The sequence below is a fragment of the Pleurodeles waltl genome, chromosome 4_2, assembly GCF_031143425.1.
Source record: "Pleurodeles waltl isolate 20211129_DDA chromosome 4_2, aPleWal1.hap1.20221129, whole genome shotgun sequence".
Classification (NCBI taxonomy): domain Eukaryota; kingdom Metazoa; phylum Chordata; class Amphibia; order Caudata; family Salamandridae; genus Pleurodeles; species Pleurodeles waltl.
Genome location: NC_090443.1, coordinates 484377040 through 484396583, shown reverse-complemented (window position 1 = coordinate 484396583; position 19544 = coordinate 484377040). Strand labels below are relative to the sequence as shown.

Sequence of the window (19544 nt, the reverse complement as noted above, 5' to 3'; positions counted from 1 at the left end):
ACCTAACCAATTTTGATAATCTTGGTCTTAAAATGTATATAAAATCTGAAGTATTTTTAGAAATTGGTCTCGAGTTTTTCCTTTAAATGTGTGAGATGAATGATTGATAATATCAGTACAACAAATGGTTTGCGCCTCTCCAAGATTAGCCTCACTGCTCAACCAAGCTACCTCAAAAATTAGAGCATTAGGTGATATTGTTTTTGCCTCTGGAAACAAGCATGTGGTCGCCTGGACCCCCTGCACAGTGTGCCTAGTTTTGCACACTACTTAGAGGGCCAGCCTGCTACAAACTCAGATCAGAAAACAAAATGAAAAAAACAACTAGAAAATGATGCCCGGTCGTTTTGTAGGCTTTTTTGTATAGCCAAGCTGCACAGCATCCCTGAAAACTCAAAAAGGTTCCAAAGGAAAGACCTCTTCGCTTGTCAATGCTTATGGTATCCCTTAAAGTGAGAAGAAAAGTAGTCAGTGCCTAGAACTAACTGAAACAATTATTCACAACGCTTTCATATAAGGGAAAGAATGGTCGATGAGAGGTCTTTACATGTAATTTAAATTAAAAATGGGAAAGTACCTACAAGAAGCAGAATAATAGAATCCTCAAAGAGATACAAAATTATTTAATTTAGAGGAAACTGGGCCTCCCATGCTTTCAGTGATACAAGAGAACAGTTAGTCCGTTAAGGTTTTTTTGTACATTGTTTACCAATTAAAGATGTTGTTTTGTAAGCTTTTAAAAGTTCTATGTTTTAATGCCAACGTTAAAAAAGGAAGCTTCAATTGGAGTACTCCAGTAGCTTGGGATGTGAGCAAGTACAACTGAGAAGGAACTCCGATATGAAATAGACTTCTTTAAACGTGCCTTTTCTAGCTCTGTGGTTTTGAAGCTAATCTGCAAGTGTCATTGATGGTGAGTGCACAATAATGTTCGTGTATTTTGTTTACCTAAAACAAATAAAAATGGGGCCTCTCTATCCAGGTATCTCACTGTTAAACCGAAATCACGGCTGAGATGCCCACTCAGGATCGAAAGGTAGCAATGGCATCCTGTGCCCAAAATAACAACAGCAGTGCCTAGTTTAAGGGAACCAGGCGTCCCGGATTTGCCCAGTCAGTCACGTTTTTTCACCAGCTGTCTAGGCAGAATTGGGAAATTTAGCTCATCTCCTGGTTTTTAGAGAGGGGTGCCTGAAAACTGTGTTTTTGTTTTCCAAATAAGAGATAGTTAGTAGGTGTTATCAGAAAGTAATTTAATTAAAAGGCACTATACTGGCTTTAAAAATTGCATTTTATTTATGTTCTTACTGCCTCTTCTATAATTCTGTGCTGCGGAGCGCTGTCAGTCTGTCCGTTTGGTTGAAGTAAAATTGTAGTCCTTCTTCTTTTTTGTGTGAAATGTCCCTGTTCTTGGCCTTAAAATCCTGACTACCCTATCCCAGTTATATCTAGTTTACGTGGTACGCAGCAGTAGCGGCCGGCAGCTTTAGGAGGGAGGGGGGCGGGCGACACGCACACACACACACTCATTCGTTCACACACAGAACCGCACGCACGCACATCCATTAACAACACTCATACCATTCAAACATGCACGCACGCACAAAACATTCATTTTAAATCACACACACTCATTCTTTCACACACGCACGCACGCACATCCATTAACAACATTCATACCATTCAAACATGCACGCACGCACCAAACATTCATTTAAAAAGATCGCACACACTCATTCTTTCACACACGCACACACATCCATTAACAACACTCATAACACTCAAACATGCATGCGCGCACCAAACATTCAATTTAAAACATAACACACACACACACTTACCTTCAGCCTCCAGGTCCCAGGAGGGTTGGGACTGCTGCCTTCCCTCATTGGCAGGTCAGCCACTGAGGGAAGGCAGCAGTCCCAGCCTCGTCACAGAGTGGGATGGGGTCAGTGAGACTGCTGACCCCACCCCACTCTGTGACGAAGTGTCACTGATTGACACTCGCCCTGGGCACTTCAGGGCTTAAACCTGAAGCGCCCAGGGAGAGTGTCAATTGGTGACGCTTTCCTCGTCACCCAGGGAAGGGCCTCGAGGCACCTTTGCTGAGCCAAGGAGTTCACGCCCATAGGAGCTGTGACCTCCTCAGCCCAGCAAAGTTCAGCTCAGGCAGCCAGGAGTGTGCGCAAATCGCGCATGTCTGCTCCTGGCTGCCTGAGCTGAACATGGAGAGTGTCTTTCAGGCTGACCTTTGTTCAGCCTGACAGACACTCTTCATGAGGGGCAAAGTGGTGGGGGGGCGTGGCCCCTTTGCCCTAAAGGATGGGCCGCCACTGATACGCAGGGGGGTTCTAAAACACTTCTGCTTGATTCGCTTGGTATGTTTGTGTCTAACCATCCGATGCCTCTTTCTGTTCTCGGAAGACGCCTGCTGCTCAGCGGACGTGGCTCAAGAGCTGTCTAGCCTTCCAGTGTCCAGCGTCAACGACATCCATTGGAACCGCTGCCGGAGCCTCAGTGCCGCGTAAGTAGCCAAATGAAGGAGGAATCAGTGGGCTCTGTTAGCATGGCGAGATTCTGCCAAATATGTGAATGCAGTAACTCTAGCGCAGGGGGCTTCAAAGTGGAGGCAGCCTCCCTAGGGCGGGGCTCAAGTGATCTCAGGAGGGGCACCTACCAAAAGAAGTATTATACTGATAGTGTTTTGTTTAAGTGAACGGCAGTAAGTCCCCCTGCAATGGGCCATCACTAACATCTTTTGTCATTTATATCCTGGCTGGGAGAAGGTGTCAAAAGGGAAGGAACTTTAAATATTCTTCAAACTCCTCATCCATATTTCTAAAAATCACACTGTGAATACTTTTACTCTTTAGTAAGGCCTGCCTGACCAGAACTATGTTTTGCAATCATGTATTTGATTGCGATTTTAAATCGGCAACATAACTTAACTGCAATGTTTAATACGTCTAGACACATTTAATCATTGCCACGTTAATAAAATAATTTTTTTTTTTTTTTGGGGGGGGGCAATGATTTTATTTCCACTGATGGGAGCGCGGCATTAAATAGTTTGAAGACCACTGTTCTAGCGGGACATGTAAACTAGTGCACTGCAGACAGTGCATGTGAACTACCCCAGGTAGAAAAGAAGCAAGAGTCTTAAGGAGGAAAGGCGACCGTAAGAGAAGAACGTCAGAGGGCGGAAGTATCCATGGAATTGTGTTGGCTGCACTTCTATGACATCTTTGGCCCTTTGTTGTCATGGTGTCATTGTTGTCAGATGATTTGGCGCAGTATTAGGTTTATGTTGGTGTATGTTGGCAAATGGAAAGTGTCCACTATCTGTGGGTTGAAGTTGGCATGGTGTATGAGGGAGACAGGGTTCTCTGGGTTTACAAAAGGGTGTATCTGGTGTCAATCTTCCGCATGTCTTCGTGGGCAGGGTGTACGCACGTTAAGACACTTTAGCTCGGTTTTAGAATGATATGTGCAATCTCAATTTCCTTTGGGTCTAAATTGGCAAAGTGTGCAGGGTCACGTTTCTCTGAGTCCGCACCAGCATGGTGTGTGTGCACAGTGACAGATTTCTGTTAGTCGGTGTTGGTAAGGTGCACACAGTGCCTGATTTCTTTGGGTGTTTGTTGGCATGGTGCATTTGGTTTCAAGTTTCTTTAAGTCTAGGTTCCCATGGCATGTGCAATGTCAGGTTTTTGTGAATCTACACTGGTGTGTTGTGGGCAGTGTAAGATTGTTGTGGGCCTAAGTTGACATGGTTTATACATTGTTAGGCTTCTGCTGATCTACATTAACATGATGGATACAGTGCCAGCTTCTTGAGGTTCTCCAAAGGAGTGATGTATGCAGTCCAAGGTTTCTGTGACTCTATGTTGGCATGGTGTGTACAATATAGGGTTTCTGTTTATCTAAGCTACCAATGTGTACGCAGCTTCAGGTTTCTGGTGGTCTACATTGCCATGGTGTACGTAATGTCAAGGTTCTGCTAGTCAAAGCTGGCATGATGTGTGCAGTGTACGTTTTCTCAAGGTCTAACAAGGTGCATGCAGTGTCAGGTTTTAGTGGATCTATGTTTGTAAAGTGTATGCAGTGTCAGATGTTTTCGCATCAATGTTGGCAAAGTGCAGGTGGTGTCAGACTTCTGTAAGTTTATTGTAGCTTGGTGTGTACAGTTCAGGTTTCTTGGGTCTATGCTACGGGACTACAAGGCTTGGTGTATGCTTTGGTATAGGCTTTAAGGTGGCTAACAATTTTTTATCTCCCTGTCGGGGAACCAGTTTATATGTCCGTTTGTATTACTGAAGCTGTGCACTATTCATACAACTCAATATTCTCTCCATCACACAGGTGCGAAGGCTTCCTAAGGCGCATAGAATGCTTCTATCGCTGCTCACCTCAGGCGGCCCGCTGGCCACACCCACAACGTCCGACAGCCATCATGGGTGTACCACTGTGCCTGCACTTCTGTGATGAGTGGTGAGTACCTAGGGAGGCAGAGGCCATCCAAAAAGTGAGATTCAAAAGGGGTTCCTGGGATGGCCCCGGACCTAAAGGAAATGTCTTTAACTGCTGGTGCTCGATACTAAAACATAAACCGCTCCAAACATTATTTGGTCAAATGGCCATGCAGCTAACCCGATTCTAATGCAAATACATTGACAGCAAAGGACACTATTGTGCCGAATAAATATGCAACTCACAACATTACTTTGCCAACTGCATGTGCAGCTCATTACATCACTATGCCACAAGTGTAAACGCTATCATACTCCAGTTCATCTGTATCCCCGGTTCATTCCTAATTACCCGCAAGTCACCTACCTTGTCTTTTTATGGGCGAGCGCAGCTCCTTCCATTCTGTAATCTCCCTTTGGGCTTCCAACCACACCCATGTCACGTCAGTCACTTACATTGGTTCGTGGGCTTGCTTTTTAAAATCCGCTTGTTTTCATTTTTGAAAGGCATGCATACGTCATGCCTTTACCGGTGTTTAGCCCACCTACACAGCACCAGTAAACTACTAAAAACGTACGAGGCTCGATGTTTTCAGCATGGTGTCCGGACTTCTTTATGTGTTTATTTTCCACGCAGCGTGATCATGGTGCGTTTTACATAGTGCGATCGCGCTGAGGTTTATTTTCTTTACAACTCTAATAGCTCTAACTCGAGCAAATGTGAGACCCATTGCATTGAAAATGCTTGTTTTTATTGTCCTTCCTGCCTCTCTCTGGTGGATGGCGGCTGTAGTGGAAGAATTGACTTCATGAAGAATGGTGCAATTGTAAATTTTCCTTTGTGTTGCATATGGAAGTTCTCCTTGGGAATCGTAGGATATGTGATTCATGATCTCAATCTAATGGTTAAGGGTTCCGATTAAATTCCTCTGTCCGATATAACATGGATATGCATTGCATTATTATTTGATGACATTCTACAAAAAGTGAAAATGAACTACGAAGGAGATGCAACAATTACTCTGACATTTTTAGATACGCAGGGTCTTAAAGGTGCACTTTCAATGCCCTATCTTAGACACAATACAGATAGCTCATGGGAGCTGTAATATGAGAAACATTACCCATTAGCCACTGTCTCCAGTCCACTGCATCACTCAGGCCTCTTTCATGTGCACCTAACGTTCCAAAACTGAGCAAAACATGGCAACGGAGCACACAGAATGATAGTATTGCAATAACGTTCAGTAGGCAAACGAGCTTAGGTTTATGACAAGCTATATTTTGGTGCACGAAGAGACCAAAAGAGGAGTAAGTTGTTCCTTAACCTTAAGCAACCACGTTTCATCATACTGACTTTTCCAAGTCTGATATTGAACAAGTCTGTATGCACAGCTATAATTTACAATAATGAAATTGTGCCAAAAAAGTACAGCGCCTTGAAACAAATATGGGCAGTGGATATTGTCAGAAAAGTGGTTCTTACTATTCATGTAAAAACTGATGTGTCAAAAAAACCCACACACTGCTTGTGTGTAAATGAAGGAATTCATCATGGGGCTCAAATGGGATGAGCTGCATTACATACTCTCAGATTATATTGGCCTATTATAGCCCTTTACCATCCTGGCACTTACTACTTGCATTGAAGCAGGGGAGGCAGGGACACCTCTTGAGTTATTTATGATATTGCATGGGTCTGAACAACATGGCACGATGATCTCCTTCACTTTGTTCAGGTAGATTGGCTAGTGGCTGGAACAAAGAGGGGAAACTATTTGCCAAACCATTTTTTTCTATGGGCATAAAGCACACAGGTAGCGATGCCGCTTGGGTGGGCATCCAAGCTCCTCACAGCTAAGGAAGGGTTCACACTTAGTGGGCAGAATAGCGCACTCTGAGATTGGAGAAATTCTGGTAGCCCATTAGCTAGTGACCACATCATCCCTAAGGCACTTTCTGGACATAAATATGGCACCCTGAACCTCAGATCACATCTGGACTGGAAAGAGCACAAAAAGACAGCCCTGCTGACACCTGCACCTGGCAAAAGAGGCTTCACCAACAGCTGTACTGCAGCTTCTGCTCCTTGGGCTAGCAAAGAGAGGACTGTGCCTGGCTTGTGAAAAAAAAAGTTCCTGAGCCTCAGACAGAAAAGGTGAACTCCAATAGTCAGCTGACTCCCTGTCACATCACCAGGGCCATAAAAGCTGAAGCAGCACATATTGTCTGGTTCTTAGCCACTTCATCTGAATTGCCGTTAACTGTCTATGTGCAGCTGAGAAGACCACTCCTTTTGCTCAAAAGTTGCACCAGAGTTCGGTGGACCCAGAAGAGTCATCAGAGGGCCGATTTGTCAAGCAAATGGACTCTAGCGTTCACCAAAATATACTGCTGGACCTACAATAACCAAAGACCAGTAGCCCAGTCATGAATGGATTTCTACTGGCTTGACAAGGACTTTGAGGGACACCGTCTCCTGTGGCCGAAGTCCCACCACTTCACCCATGGCCAAAGGAGTAACTTTAGGAAGACCCTTGTCAACTGCACAGCACCCAGTGCATATTTGAGCATTCTACACATGCTGGATACTAACCATCAGGACCACTCAAATGAGGTCTAAGGGGGTCCTTTTGTAAAGTGTGGAGCCAGACTTGAGACCACTTTGATGAATAGGTAACTGACCAAATGCTCCTTATTGGACCCCAGCCTTCTCCTTGTCGGAACTGTTCACACAGTCCAGGCAAGAGTAGTCAAACATCACTCTTTAAAAGTTTTGAAAAGTTTCCAAACTTTACAGTTACTTGTGCTTCTTTGCACCTTAGACTAAAAGGCTCAGATTTACTTGTGCTTGAAATTCTAGATCTCCAGAACCCTCTGGTGGATTTTGCTCATCTTGGTGTCTGAAAACTCATAAAAATATAATCTATTTTTATAAATTGGTATCAGATTACTTTTGTGTTGTGTGACTTTCTTATTCTGTTGTTTGTTGCTTCCAAATGCTTTGCACTACTTCCTTTGTTTAAGCCATGCTGCTCGAAGCAACAGTTACCCACGGTTGAATAAGTGGTTTTACAAATGAACCTGACTGGAGTTGTAGGAGGCTGGCCTGGCTTTTAGTGGGTACAAAAAGGTACTTACACCCTGTACCAGGTCCAGTTATCCCTTATTAGTAGAATAGAGGTGTTTCTAGCAGCTTAGGCTGATAGAAGATAGCTATGGCAAAGCAGCTTAGGCTGAACTAGGAGACATGCAAATCTTTGCACTACTTCCTTTGTTTAAGCCATGCTGCTCGAAGCAACAGTTACCCACGGTTGAATAAGTGGTTTTACAAATGAACCTGACTGGAGTTGTAGGAGGCTGGCCTGGCTTTTAATGGGTACAAAAAGGTACTTACACCCTGTACCAGGTCCAGTTATCCCTTATTAGTAGAATAGAGGTGTTTCTAGCAGCTTAGGCAGATAGAAGATAGCTATGGCAAAGCAGCTTAGGCTGAACTAGGAGACATGCAAATCTCCTACTATACCACTTATATCATATGCACAGTATCATAAGAAAACACAATACACAGAGTTACTAAAAATAAAGGTACTTTATTTTTATGACAATATGCCACAAGTATCTCAGTGAGTACCCTCAGTAAGAAGGTAAGTAACATACACAAGTTATATGTACACAAACCCAAAACAGGTACGTAAGAGTCAGAAAAGTAATGCAAAAAGTGTAGAATTGTAATAGGTTGCAATAGGTGATCATAGGTCTAGGGGCAACACAAACCATATACTCCAGAAGTGGAATGCGAATCACGAATGGACCCCAGACCTATGGGAGCTTGTAGAGGGTCGCTGAGACTGTAAGAAAACAGTCAGGGTGTCCAAGATAACCCACCCCAAGACCCTCAAAAGTAAGAGTAAAGTACACCTACTACCCCAAAAGGACACAATAGTCGTGATACGGTGATTCTGCAAGAACAACAAACACAAGCAAGGCACTGAAGGTGGATTCCTGGACCTGAGGACCTGCAAAGCAAGGGGACCATGTCCAAGAGTTGCGATAGTTCCAGGGGGGGCAGGAGCCCAGGAAACCCCAGATGAAGGTTCAAGGAAGCTACCTCCGGATGGAAGATGCTTGGAATTCTGCAAGAACTAAGAGGACTAGGAACTTCTCCTTTGGATGGAAGATGTCCCACGTTGCGATAAAGGTTTCAGAAATGTTCCCACGCAGAAATACCACAAATAAGCCTTGCTAGCTGCAAGGGTCGCGGTATAGGTTTTTGGATGCTGCTGGGGACCAGGAAGGACCAGGATGTCGCCCCTTGGAGTAGGAGACAGAGGGGGCACTCAGCAACTCAGAGAGCCCCCACAGAAGCAGGCAGCACCCGCAGAAGTACCCAAACAGGCACTTGGAAGATTTGTAAACTGGAGCTGGCTCAGAGTCACAAAAGGAGGGTCCCACGACGCCGGGGGCCAACTCAGAGGGTTGAGCACTGCAGGACAGAGTGCTGGGGACCCAGGCTAGGCTGTGCACAAAGGAAATCCTGGAAGAGTGTACAGGAGCCGGAGCAGCTGCAAATCACGCAGTACACAGGTTTTCAGTCTAGCGTGGGAAGGCAAGGACTTACCTCCACCAAACTTGGACTGAAGGATCACTGGACTGTGAGAGTCACTTGGATAGAGTTCCTGTGTTCCAGGGACCACGCTCGTCAGGATGAGAGGGGACCCAGAGGACCGGTGATGCAGTCTTTTGGTGGCTGTGTTAGCAGGGGGAAGATTCCGTCGACCCACAGGAGATTTCTTCTTGACTTCTAGTGCAGGGTGAAGGCAGGTGACCCCCAGAACATGCACCACCAGGAAACAGTCGAGAAAGCCGGCAGGATGAGGCGCTACAATGTTGCTGGTAGTCATCTTGCTACTTTGTTGTGGTTTTGCAGGAGTCCTGGAGCAGTCAGCAATCGATCCTTGGTAGAAGTCGAAGAGGGAGATGCAGAGGAACTCTGGTGAGCTCTTGCATTCGTTATCTGAAGAATTCCCCAGAGGAGAGACCCTAAATAGCCAGAAAAGGAGGTTTGGCTACCAAGAAAGGAAGATTGGCTACCAAGAAAGGTAAGAGCCTATCAGAGGGGATCTCTGACGTCACCTGCTGGCACTGGCCATTCAGAGCAGTCCAGCGTGCCCCCAACACCTCTCTTTCCAAGATGGCAGAGGTCTGGGACACACTGGAGGAGCTCTGGGCACCTCCCCTGGGAGGTGCAGGTCAGGGGGGTGGTCACTCCCCTTTCCTTTGTCCAGTTTCGCGCCAGGGCAGGGCTGGGGGATCCCTGAACCAGTGTAGACTGGCTTTTGCAGAGATGGGCACCACCTGTGCCCATCAAAGCATTTCCAGAGGCTGGGGGAGGCTACTCCTCCCCAGCCCTTCACACCTATTTCCAAAGGGAGAGGGTGTAACACCCTCTCTCAGAGGAAATCCTTTGTTCTGCCTTCCTGGGCCAGGGCTGCCTGGACCCCAGGAGGGCAGAATCCTGTCTGAGGGGATGGCAGCAGCAGCAGCTGCAGTGGGAGCCCCGGAAAGGCAGTTTGGCAGTACCCGGGCTCTGTGCTAGAGACCCGGGGGATCATGGAATTGGGGTGACAATTCCATGATCTTAGACATGTTACATGGCCATGTTCGGAGTTACCATTGTGACGCTATACATAGGTAGTGACCTATGTATAGTGCACGCGTGTAATGGTGTGCCCGCACTCACAAAGTCCGGGGAATTTGCCCTGAACAATGTGGGGGCACCTTGGCTAGTGCCAGGGTGCCCACACACTAAGTAACTTGGCACCCAACCTTCACTAAGTGAAGGTTAGACATATATGTGACTTATAAGTTACATATGTGCAGTGGTAAATGGCTGTGAAATAACGTGGACGTTATTTCACTCAGGTTGAAGTGGCAGGCCTGTGTAAGAATTGTCTGAGCTCCCTATGGGTGGCAAAAGAAATGCTGCAGCCCATAGAGATCTCCTGGAAGCCCAATACCCTGGGTACCTTAGTGCCATATACAAGGGAATTATATGGGTGTACCAGTGTGCCAATGAGAATTGGTAACTTTAGTCACTAGCCTGCAGTGACAAATTTAGAAAGCATAGAGAGCATAAACACTGAGGTTCTGGTTAGCAGAGCCTCAGTGATACAGTTAGGTACCACACAGGGAACACATATAGGCCACAAACGTATGAGCACTGGGGTCCTGGCTAGCAGGATCCCAGTGACACATAACAAACACACTGACAACATAGGGTTTTCATTATGAGCACTGGGCCCTGGCTAGCACGGTCCCAGTGAGACAGTGAAAACACTCTGACATATACTCACAAACAGGCCAAAAGTGGGGGTAACAAGGCTAGAAAGAGGCTACCTTCCTACAGGAGTCTAGTTGTCATGAGTGCCTTACATGGTGAGGTCTAACAACCACACCACGTAATACACCTCAATCCTCACAGGAAAGAGAAGGAGAACCACTTTGTTGCAAAGTACAGGAAAAGAAAATGACACCAGCATCACACAACAGGAAACACACATCATTGAGAAAAACAGAAAGGAATCAAGGAAGAAACAGCAATAGTAGAAAAGGGAAAAAACAGAAATAAATACTTGAACCGGTCTAGTTGCAGAGCAGCTTTAAACGGCAGCTTCAAACCCTCAAACATGTGATATGTATTTTGGAGCTGGAGCAGCAACAAGCAACAGCTACAGGCCCAGGGGCATGAGGGAAGGTAGCCCAGAGTGACCATAAGTGGGGGGCCATGAGGCGTTTCCTGAGACCAAAGTAACAAAGGAACCGTATATGGTAAAGCGATTCTTGGACACCGAGGTGGCGTGGAACACCCTGTTTGCAACAACATATGCTCCTCTCAAGGCCTGAGATTTGGCAGGAACGGCCAGAAAAAAATTGTCAAACCAACCTAGGTTCATGAACTGAAAAACCAGGTACCCAAATACACTGATTAGCAGGATAACTCCTTCAGTGAATGAAGAACTCTAAGAGTCCTCCAAAAAGATGGGAAACATAGATCTCACTAACTTCGTACTAAGTTTCTACCTACTATCAGCGGAGAGGGGAGAAGAATACAGAGGAAAAGTATGAGAAACAAAAGGCTTCATATCGTTGGCATGAAAAGGAGGGTGAATCTTCCAAGAATTAGGAAGATGAAGCCTAAAGGTAACACAAATGATCTGTTTGGTTATTACAAAGGGGCAAAATAAACCAAGGAAAAACCTGGACTGGTAATTTTAGAGTGGGCAGGAATCTGAAAGACAGTCAAACCTTCTCTCCCACCTTAAGGTTTGGGATCGGTCTTTTGAATCTAATCTAGTTTTAGCCTTCATAGCAATTTTAGAATCTTGTCAGGCAATCACTTTTCTTTCAGAGTCATGTCTCTTGATGAAACTAGCAACAACAGGTACAAGAGAAGTAACCAACAGAGAAGATAGAAAGAACGAGGATGTGAACCCAGGATACAATAGAACAGAAAAGCTTTGCAACAGAGTTGTTATGTGAAAACTCTTCTAAGATTAAAAATTCTGCCCAGTTGTTTTAAGTGGAATTACCGAAACGCCTCAGATACTGTTCAAGACTCCGGTTGACCCTCTTTGTCAGTCAAATACATTGCAGATAGTAACCTAAGGACAGAATATTAGAGATACCACAGATAAAGCAATTGAGGGCCAAAGCCTAGAAATGTATTTAGAGCCTCTGTCTGAGATTAGTGTCACGAATCCCATGCAGGTGGAATATATCTGCTAGAATTTTTCTTGCCATCATGATGGCAGGTGGAAGCCTTCGGAACCCAGAAAAGTAGATCATTTTAGAAAAGAAGTCTACTGTGACCGTGATCATTTGGGATCCTACCGAAGGTGGTAAGTCCACAATGAAGACAGTGGAAAACATATGGAACAGGAAAAGGCTGGAGAAAGCCAAAAGGCTCATCATTGAGTGCCTTTGATTGTGCACAATTTTGACAGGATTTGACTTAAAGCTCTACATCCTTGTGAACAGTAGGCAATTAGGAGGAGTGTACTGCTAGTTCTAAGGCTGACGTAACCCTGTGATGACCTGCTACTGAAATATTGTGACACAATCCCAGAACCTCAGTTTGAAGGACCTTAGCAGTGATCTACAAGTCCTGATGGAAAAAATGTAGATTTTAGCAGTAGGCCAAAGGTACTTTACTCTGCAGAGCAGCAAGGTCTTCCAGAGAGATCTCAGCATGAACATCTCTTGTACGTTGTAAACATGACCTTCCAAGACAGATAAAATTGTCAGAAAACAAAAGGATAGAAGTCTCAGAATTCTCAACCAAATTGTCCCGTCTAGTCAAGACATCAGCAAGAATGTCCTCTGTGCCAGGGACAAGAGTAACATAGGCATCCTATTGAGAAAAGAAATAGGCCTAGAGAACCTCTTTGCTGTTTCTACATTACATGCTCTGCATGAACTAGAGGTTTTAATGGTCTGACAGAACCTCAAAAGGTTAAACTGCTCCCTTTAGAAGAAGCTGTCACTCCATACAAAAAAACATGAGGGCAAAGAGCATGCACTCCAGACCCGAAAACATCTCTGGGACAAAGAACAGAGGATACTGATCAGATAATCAGGCTATTCTGAAGGGTTTCATCCAAACGTTTCCCAGAACTCACTTCACGCACTGGAAAAGAGAGTACATTCTGCCATAGGGAATTATTGGTTCTGGCACTGTTGCGATGGCACAATGTAAATTCCTATGTGGGGGGAGTGACACAGAAGAAGGCTTCTGAAAGACATCAAGAACCTCTTGAAAAGCCATTAGAATGGACAAGGTCTGGGCTATGGTGGAATGAGATTAGTTTTCAGAGTGTTATTCTACCAGTGGAGCCCAGTAGCTCCATTCGAGTAACAATTGTTTCTGCAAAACTGGAAGAAAGGAGAGTTACCCATGGTGTCCCAATTGATCACGGGATTGTGTTGTTCAATCAGTTTATTCTAAGCACAGTGGCATAGTTTGAAGACATGATTAGATCAAAAGCAACAATCTCTTTATAATTGACCAAAGACACTAGGAGGGAATCCGTGATGGAGGTCACCAGATCCAATGTCAATTAAGATCCGTCATTTGTTTGTGCTTGATCCAGAAAGGAATTCTTTCTGATCATAATTTCGAGTCTTTGGAAGCAACGCAAGTCCATCTACATTCCAGAGGCTCCAGAACCTAATGAGCCTTTAACAGAGATGAACTTGGTGAGATTGGCTTGATGAATGTGATCCAATATGCACAAAGGTACATTTGACCCACTGGAGGAGCTAAAAACTTTAGGGCAAGTAGAATCTTCCGCCTTTCACACAAACAGTGATTTGGGCTTCCACAACAGAGACACATGCCTCAATTATGTCTGTCTTCGATCCCTTTCAGTGTTAGAAAGCGGTCCTCTAGCGGACCAATTAGTAGGCTCAGTAGTTGTCCCAGTCTGCCTAAAAACTGAAGGAAAACCAGCAGAAGTAGAACTCTGGTTTCTCTGTTTTTCCACTCTATTCTTTAAGTCTGTGTTCAATCAGAACTTGATCCAAGAGTTCAGCAGATAAGGCAGCTCTGGGAACTTTTACCAACCATCCTTTAACTCCTCTTTTAACCCCCTTTGGAATACAATCACCTAAGTGTGTTCCTTCCAGGTTTTTTAAGCAGCAAGATCATGAACCTTTGTAAAATAGACAGTACCTCAGAATTTTCCTGGGATACCCCTCACAAGACCTCCACTGCAGAAGATACAAGGTTGGGTCTCTCAAACATCTTCTTGAAGTTTGTCAAGAAATTGACAAAACTGTTCAAACAGGGGTCTGCTAAGACAACTTACGGAATTTGTCCAAGCCAGAACTGCACCCGTCAAGGTACAAAACAGACACCCAACTCTGGCTCTGTCTGAGGAAAATTGTTCAGGTCAAAAGGCAAATTAAATCAGCAAACCATCCTAAAACTCATTTAATCTCAAGGATCTCTAGAATTCTTAGAAGTTGAAGCACTAATGGCAAGAAGGTCATAAGACCTGGAATGGACTGCTATGGCAACAGGCACCATTGTCAGTCCTTAACAGGTCCAGTTCCAGAGTTTGTTGCTGAAAGACAGCAGCCAGGTCTATAGCAGGATCCATGCCGTAAACAGCTACATTTTTTATTGTCCTAACATTTTCAGGCCTGCATACTTAGTTAAAATCTCGCCCCGGGTCTTCTGTTGATCGTTGCACAGGTGACTGTTTACGGAAGCCACCATGTCACCACACAGAGGAATATGTGGTAGGCAAGGGCCCTCAAGAAGCTACCAGCTTCCCTGGAGGAAAAAGTTAACCTCACATGACAGGAAACACAAAAGCTTGGGACAAGCAGAAAGGAATTAAGGAAGAAACAGCCATGACGGAAAACGGAAAGAAACAGGAACAAAAACCTATACCAGACGAGCTGTGGGGCAGCTATAGGAGGCAGCTCAGGCAAGTTATTTCCATTTTGGGACTGGAGCCCGGGAGCACGAGGGAAGACAACCCCAGGTGAGGGAACCTCACATCCCTAAATGTGGGCTTCATGTGGTGTTTCTGGAGACCCAGGAACAGTAGGACCGTGAAAGGTACCACGATTCTCAGACACCCAGGCAACAGATGCCACAGTTGCAACGTTTTACCACATGGCTCTAGAATGTGAATTACCCCAGCTGAGTAAATAATTTGTACTTCTTTGTTTATTACAAAACTCACTTTGAAGGTACCCATTCTTTGGTATAATTCACAGATCCGAAAATACAAACTCCACTAATGGCGACAGTAGAGTGGAGATGCAGATCTCTGGTTTTCAGCCACTTGATTAGTTTTTCCCAATTCTCATCACCTCATTAATTTAACTCCAACACAAATGTCTTTTCTGAAAGGATCTGAGCCCGATTAGACAGTGTTTTGTCATAAAACAATGGAAAAATATTAGGGAGGTCAAGTACCACAGAATTGTCCGAGGTTCTGCCCTTAATCTAGTAGTACTCATTCTAAAACAAAGTTCTTTGTAAGAGCAATCTGGGAACAGTTCATGACAAAGCTAATTTTTGTAATGTGACTTTAATCAGTTGATCTTACTAATTCTTCAATTAGTATGGCCTCAGAAGGATACTACTGTGGACTGCTTCCATATCCACGATTAGCAGGATTTCTTAAGTCGAATTAAAAGCTACATCCTTAATTAGGATCAGCTCGATCTTGGTATCCTTTAGGAATACAGGCATCCTTTCTAAGACAGGACATAAGAATGAATACAAAAATTATGTCAGAGATTCCAAATTGAGTCTATATTAAAGACAGATGGGCGTCCACGTAGTGATTACCTATTCTCTTGTATGTTTGCTAGTGTGTACAAAAATCACATAACCAGATTACCCAATCCTAAAAAGTCGGTGTTGACTGGAGAAACGCATTACAATTCCCCAAAGAAGTAGCTATTAAGGCACATTTTACCCTCATCCAGCTTAAGATACTCCGTACAATTTACTACACTAGTACACTGTTGTTCAAAATAGGTAGAGTCTGGGAGGACTGGTGTTTGAGAAACTGTGGACAAAAGGGAACCCTTCTTCATACACTATGGGGCTTCCCCAAGCTCCAAAGTTTCTGGTATGGGAGTGGTACACAAACTGGAGGATGACACCGGAGTGAATACTGACGCACACGCTCCCCTGGTACTACTTGGAACATGGAGGGAATCCAAAGTAACATCCTACAAAGATTGCAGATAAATTTAGAGTTTTTGCAGGCAAAAAGGGAAACTGCCCGAAACTAAGGTAGAAAGACATGCCCCAAAACCTGAGACTGAACACTGGGCATGGATATATGCAGAAAAATTGAAAAGGTTGCATATGAAGGAAGAGGGTGCTCCCAAAAATTCAAAAAAGTGTTGGGAGCCCCACAGGGGATTAGAGATGTAGGAATTAGGAAATGACACACTGGAATCTGAAGACGGGAAGACACCTCCAAGGTAGGGAGGTGACCACTGACACATGATGGAGGCCCAGACCTGGATATGGGGACAGTAATGGAAAGAATGACTCAACATAATAAGTCTCTATCATGGAATCTCAGATGGGTAGGGAGGGAAGTGTGCTGAATATCGCTTTGTTTTTTGTTTCTGTTGCTGCTTTAAATGTAATGTGGCAACTTTGTGGCATTCTCAAACTCAAACTCAAATATATTTTTAGAAACGCCAGCTTTCTATATAACGATCCAACACACCGTTTCTGCTTCCTCTACCAAAGAGGTAATCTGTAACCCCATCTTCCCAGCAGGGCCGGGATCATCGTTTTATAATATTTATCACCTGCGCATTCTCTTTCCCCTGCAGACAGTTGCTCCCGAATTAATCTTATTAATTACGATATCATCTTTTCATTAAGGAATGCGGTGTGGCGCGCTCTGCTACTGAGAGGTTATTGAAATGTCATCTTGAGATGGTTCGAGAAAACCGAGCCTTCAGGACTGCCTTTTTATAGGTAATCGATTCAGGTTGCCTTGAGCTCGCGTGGGGTCAGGAGGAGAATGCATTCCACAGCCGTGAATACTTCCGGCTACCACCTATTGCTTCTATTTTTAACAAAACTCATGCACTAACCATCTAATGTGCCGACTACAATGTGGCTCGCAAAGTGGGTTAAAAAATTAAGCAACCTTAAATGTGTATAAACCTCAATCTATTCGCAGCGACCGTTTAACGCAAGTAGCTATTTGTGCATGTGCCAGTCAACACTTAAGTATTGCATCAATTTTGGACAAACATTCAAGTGTAGTACCAGTGACACTTATCGATGACCAACTCAGAACTATCTCATTTAGAAAGAATAACTGCCAGGTGGTTTGTCTATAATAAAAATATGGGATAGACAGCTCTGCTGTAGAATATTTTCAGCATGAAATAGAAAAGTACAGCTTCTATTTAGAGCGGTCTTTAGACAGGCGTAGGGGAGCGCAACACATTCCTCCGCTGACCTGGCCACCACCAACTAAATTCTAAGCGTGCCCCTAAGGCAGCAAGCACCATTTAAAACAAGTTATTAAGTGTTCAGCAGTTATTTGAGATGTGTAGGAAGTACAGTTCAGTTACTTCAGAACATAACGTATTACTACAGTGTGCTTAGTATACATGTACTGTGTATAAATTGCACATTTTAAATTGTTGTGCCACTAGTTTGCTTGAAAGAGTACGCAGGGTTTATGTCCTTTTCATTCTCATGGTCCCAGATGGTCTGAGCTCATCATTGGATGTTCTTCGCAGCATTGTGTTTTTTAAATTTTTTAAGCATCATGCATGCAGCTGCGGCTCCTCCGTAAATGCGAAGAGCGTTGCCTCTCTGTTCAGTCAGCAGATGAAAAATAAAATAGTCTAGGGTGGGGCCGGGCCATCCCCTTGGACAGCGTCAGGGAGGAGCGGTGAGCACTTGTATGTCCGCATGTCAGTTGTCCGGCTGTCTTAGGCCAGCCAAACAGACATGCACACTTATATTTCTTCAACCCAGCTGTGTTGCACAGCCAGGTGGAGAGAAGGCATGGGTTCCCTGTGCCTGTATCAAACCAGCCTGCTCAGGCCAATCCTGACGCTTCTTTCATGTTTGGTAGTAGCATGAGAGCAGCGTCTGGATTGGGTGGTGACTCGGGGAGTCTGTACTGTCAGAAGCAGAGGAGCACAGAGGCAACCGGCACCTCCAGCGGCAGGTAAGTCCCATTTTTTCATTATCCACGATCCCACTGCTTATTATTTACAGCAGACACCACTGCATGCATGTACCTCTGTCCTACCAACATCACTGTCCAAAACACCTGCTGCTTCTGACCATGGAATAACTCTCGTCCCTACGGTGGATGAAGTCCAAATGGGTTTGGTATAAAATGACGGAAATAGTCTTTAGAGCATTGTTTGGTATATCACACACTTTCTGCTGTAGAAGCCTTTGTGATTCAGCAAGGAAAGTGTATAGTCGGTGCTAACAGAATTGGCTGAAATATTGACAACTTCCAAAAAAAAACAAATTAGTCAGCATATGGCAACCAGCTTACAAATAGATCTGAAATACAGTCACCATAGAAAACAGTCATAGTACCACAAGACTGTGACGCTGAAATAAATGAAGTACAAATAGAGGTCACGCTAAAAGAGTCGTCAATATGGAGTGAAAATATGATTCGGTGTGAAGTAAGTGTATGGTGTCACAGTCCTGCTTGAGATTTAGTTAAATAAATAGCAATATCCTCAGAACAATCAGCACAAAAACTGTGTATTCACAATGGTGTGGCATGATGCCAATGACAACTAGAGCCGTACGTGAATTGTATGTTAAACAAAGGCTTTATTTCATTAGGAATTATAGACAGACAAGCACTGGCAAAGCCAATTCGTCTGGCTTGAAGTGCTCGGGCATGCACTCACAGACAGGCATACATTTTATTTTGATGTGTTACGTGTACAAATACTGGTGGGGAAGTAGGTAAAAAGGAATGCTTTCTTTGTGGAATGCATACAGGGACCAAATAACTGAATATGTTAAGCAGTGTGATGATTTAGGATACTTTGACCATGTAAAATAGCTTACCATGTATATCCTTAGAAGAACTTCCTAGAGGGCGGAATGATACACCAAACAGCCAATAGTATGAGGTGAGTTTGTGGGTAGAGCCAAACCCCACTATATGCACTAAATTATAAATAAATTATAAATAAATGAATATATTTTAGATAGATAGATAGATAGATAGATAGATAGATAGATAGATAGATAGATAGATAGATAGATAGATAGATAGCTGTGCAGGATGGACCTTGATCCCCAGTGGCCCTCCCCTGGGCCCCCCTCTCCTCCCCAAAATCCTCGCCATAGCCAGATATAAGCCAGCGGCCGAGGCCTCCCAACAAAACAATCAACACGTACACCAAGCAATCTGCTGCTGCCACCGAGGAGGGTGCGACGGGGGTGGCAAACCAGACAGATCCACAGACCTACCCGGTCCTACTGGCAATTCAAGACCTGAAGTACTTCTTGGAGGGCAA

At 44.4% G+C, this 19544-nt stretch overlaps 1 protein-coding gene across 2 annotated transcripts in view; it reads left to right on the top strand.

Moving 5' to 3' along the window:
* The window catches only part of RTBDN (retbindin), a 138166-nt gene that overhangs the window by 92505 nt on the left and 26117 nt on the right, over positions 1–19544 (top strand). For both annotated transcript variants that reach the window (XM_069231859.1, XM_069231860.1), the window contains exons 3-4: positions 2425–2524; positions 4363–4491. In XM_069231859.1, the coding sequence (XP_069087960.1) occupies positions 2425–2524; positions 4363–4491 (229 nt within the window). The remainder of the gene's footprint in view (positions 1–2424; positions 2525–4362; positions 4492–19544) is intronic.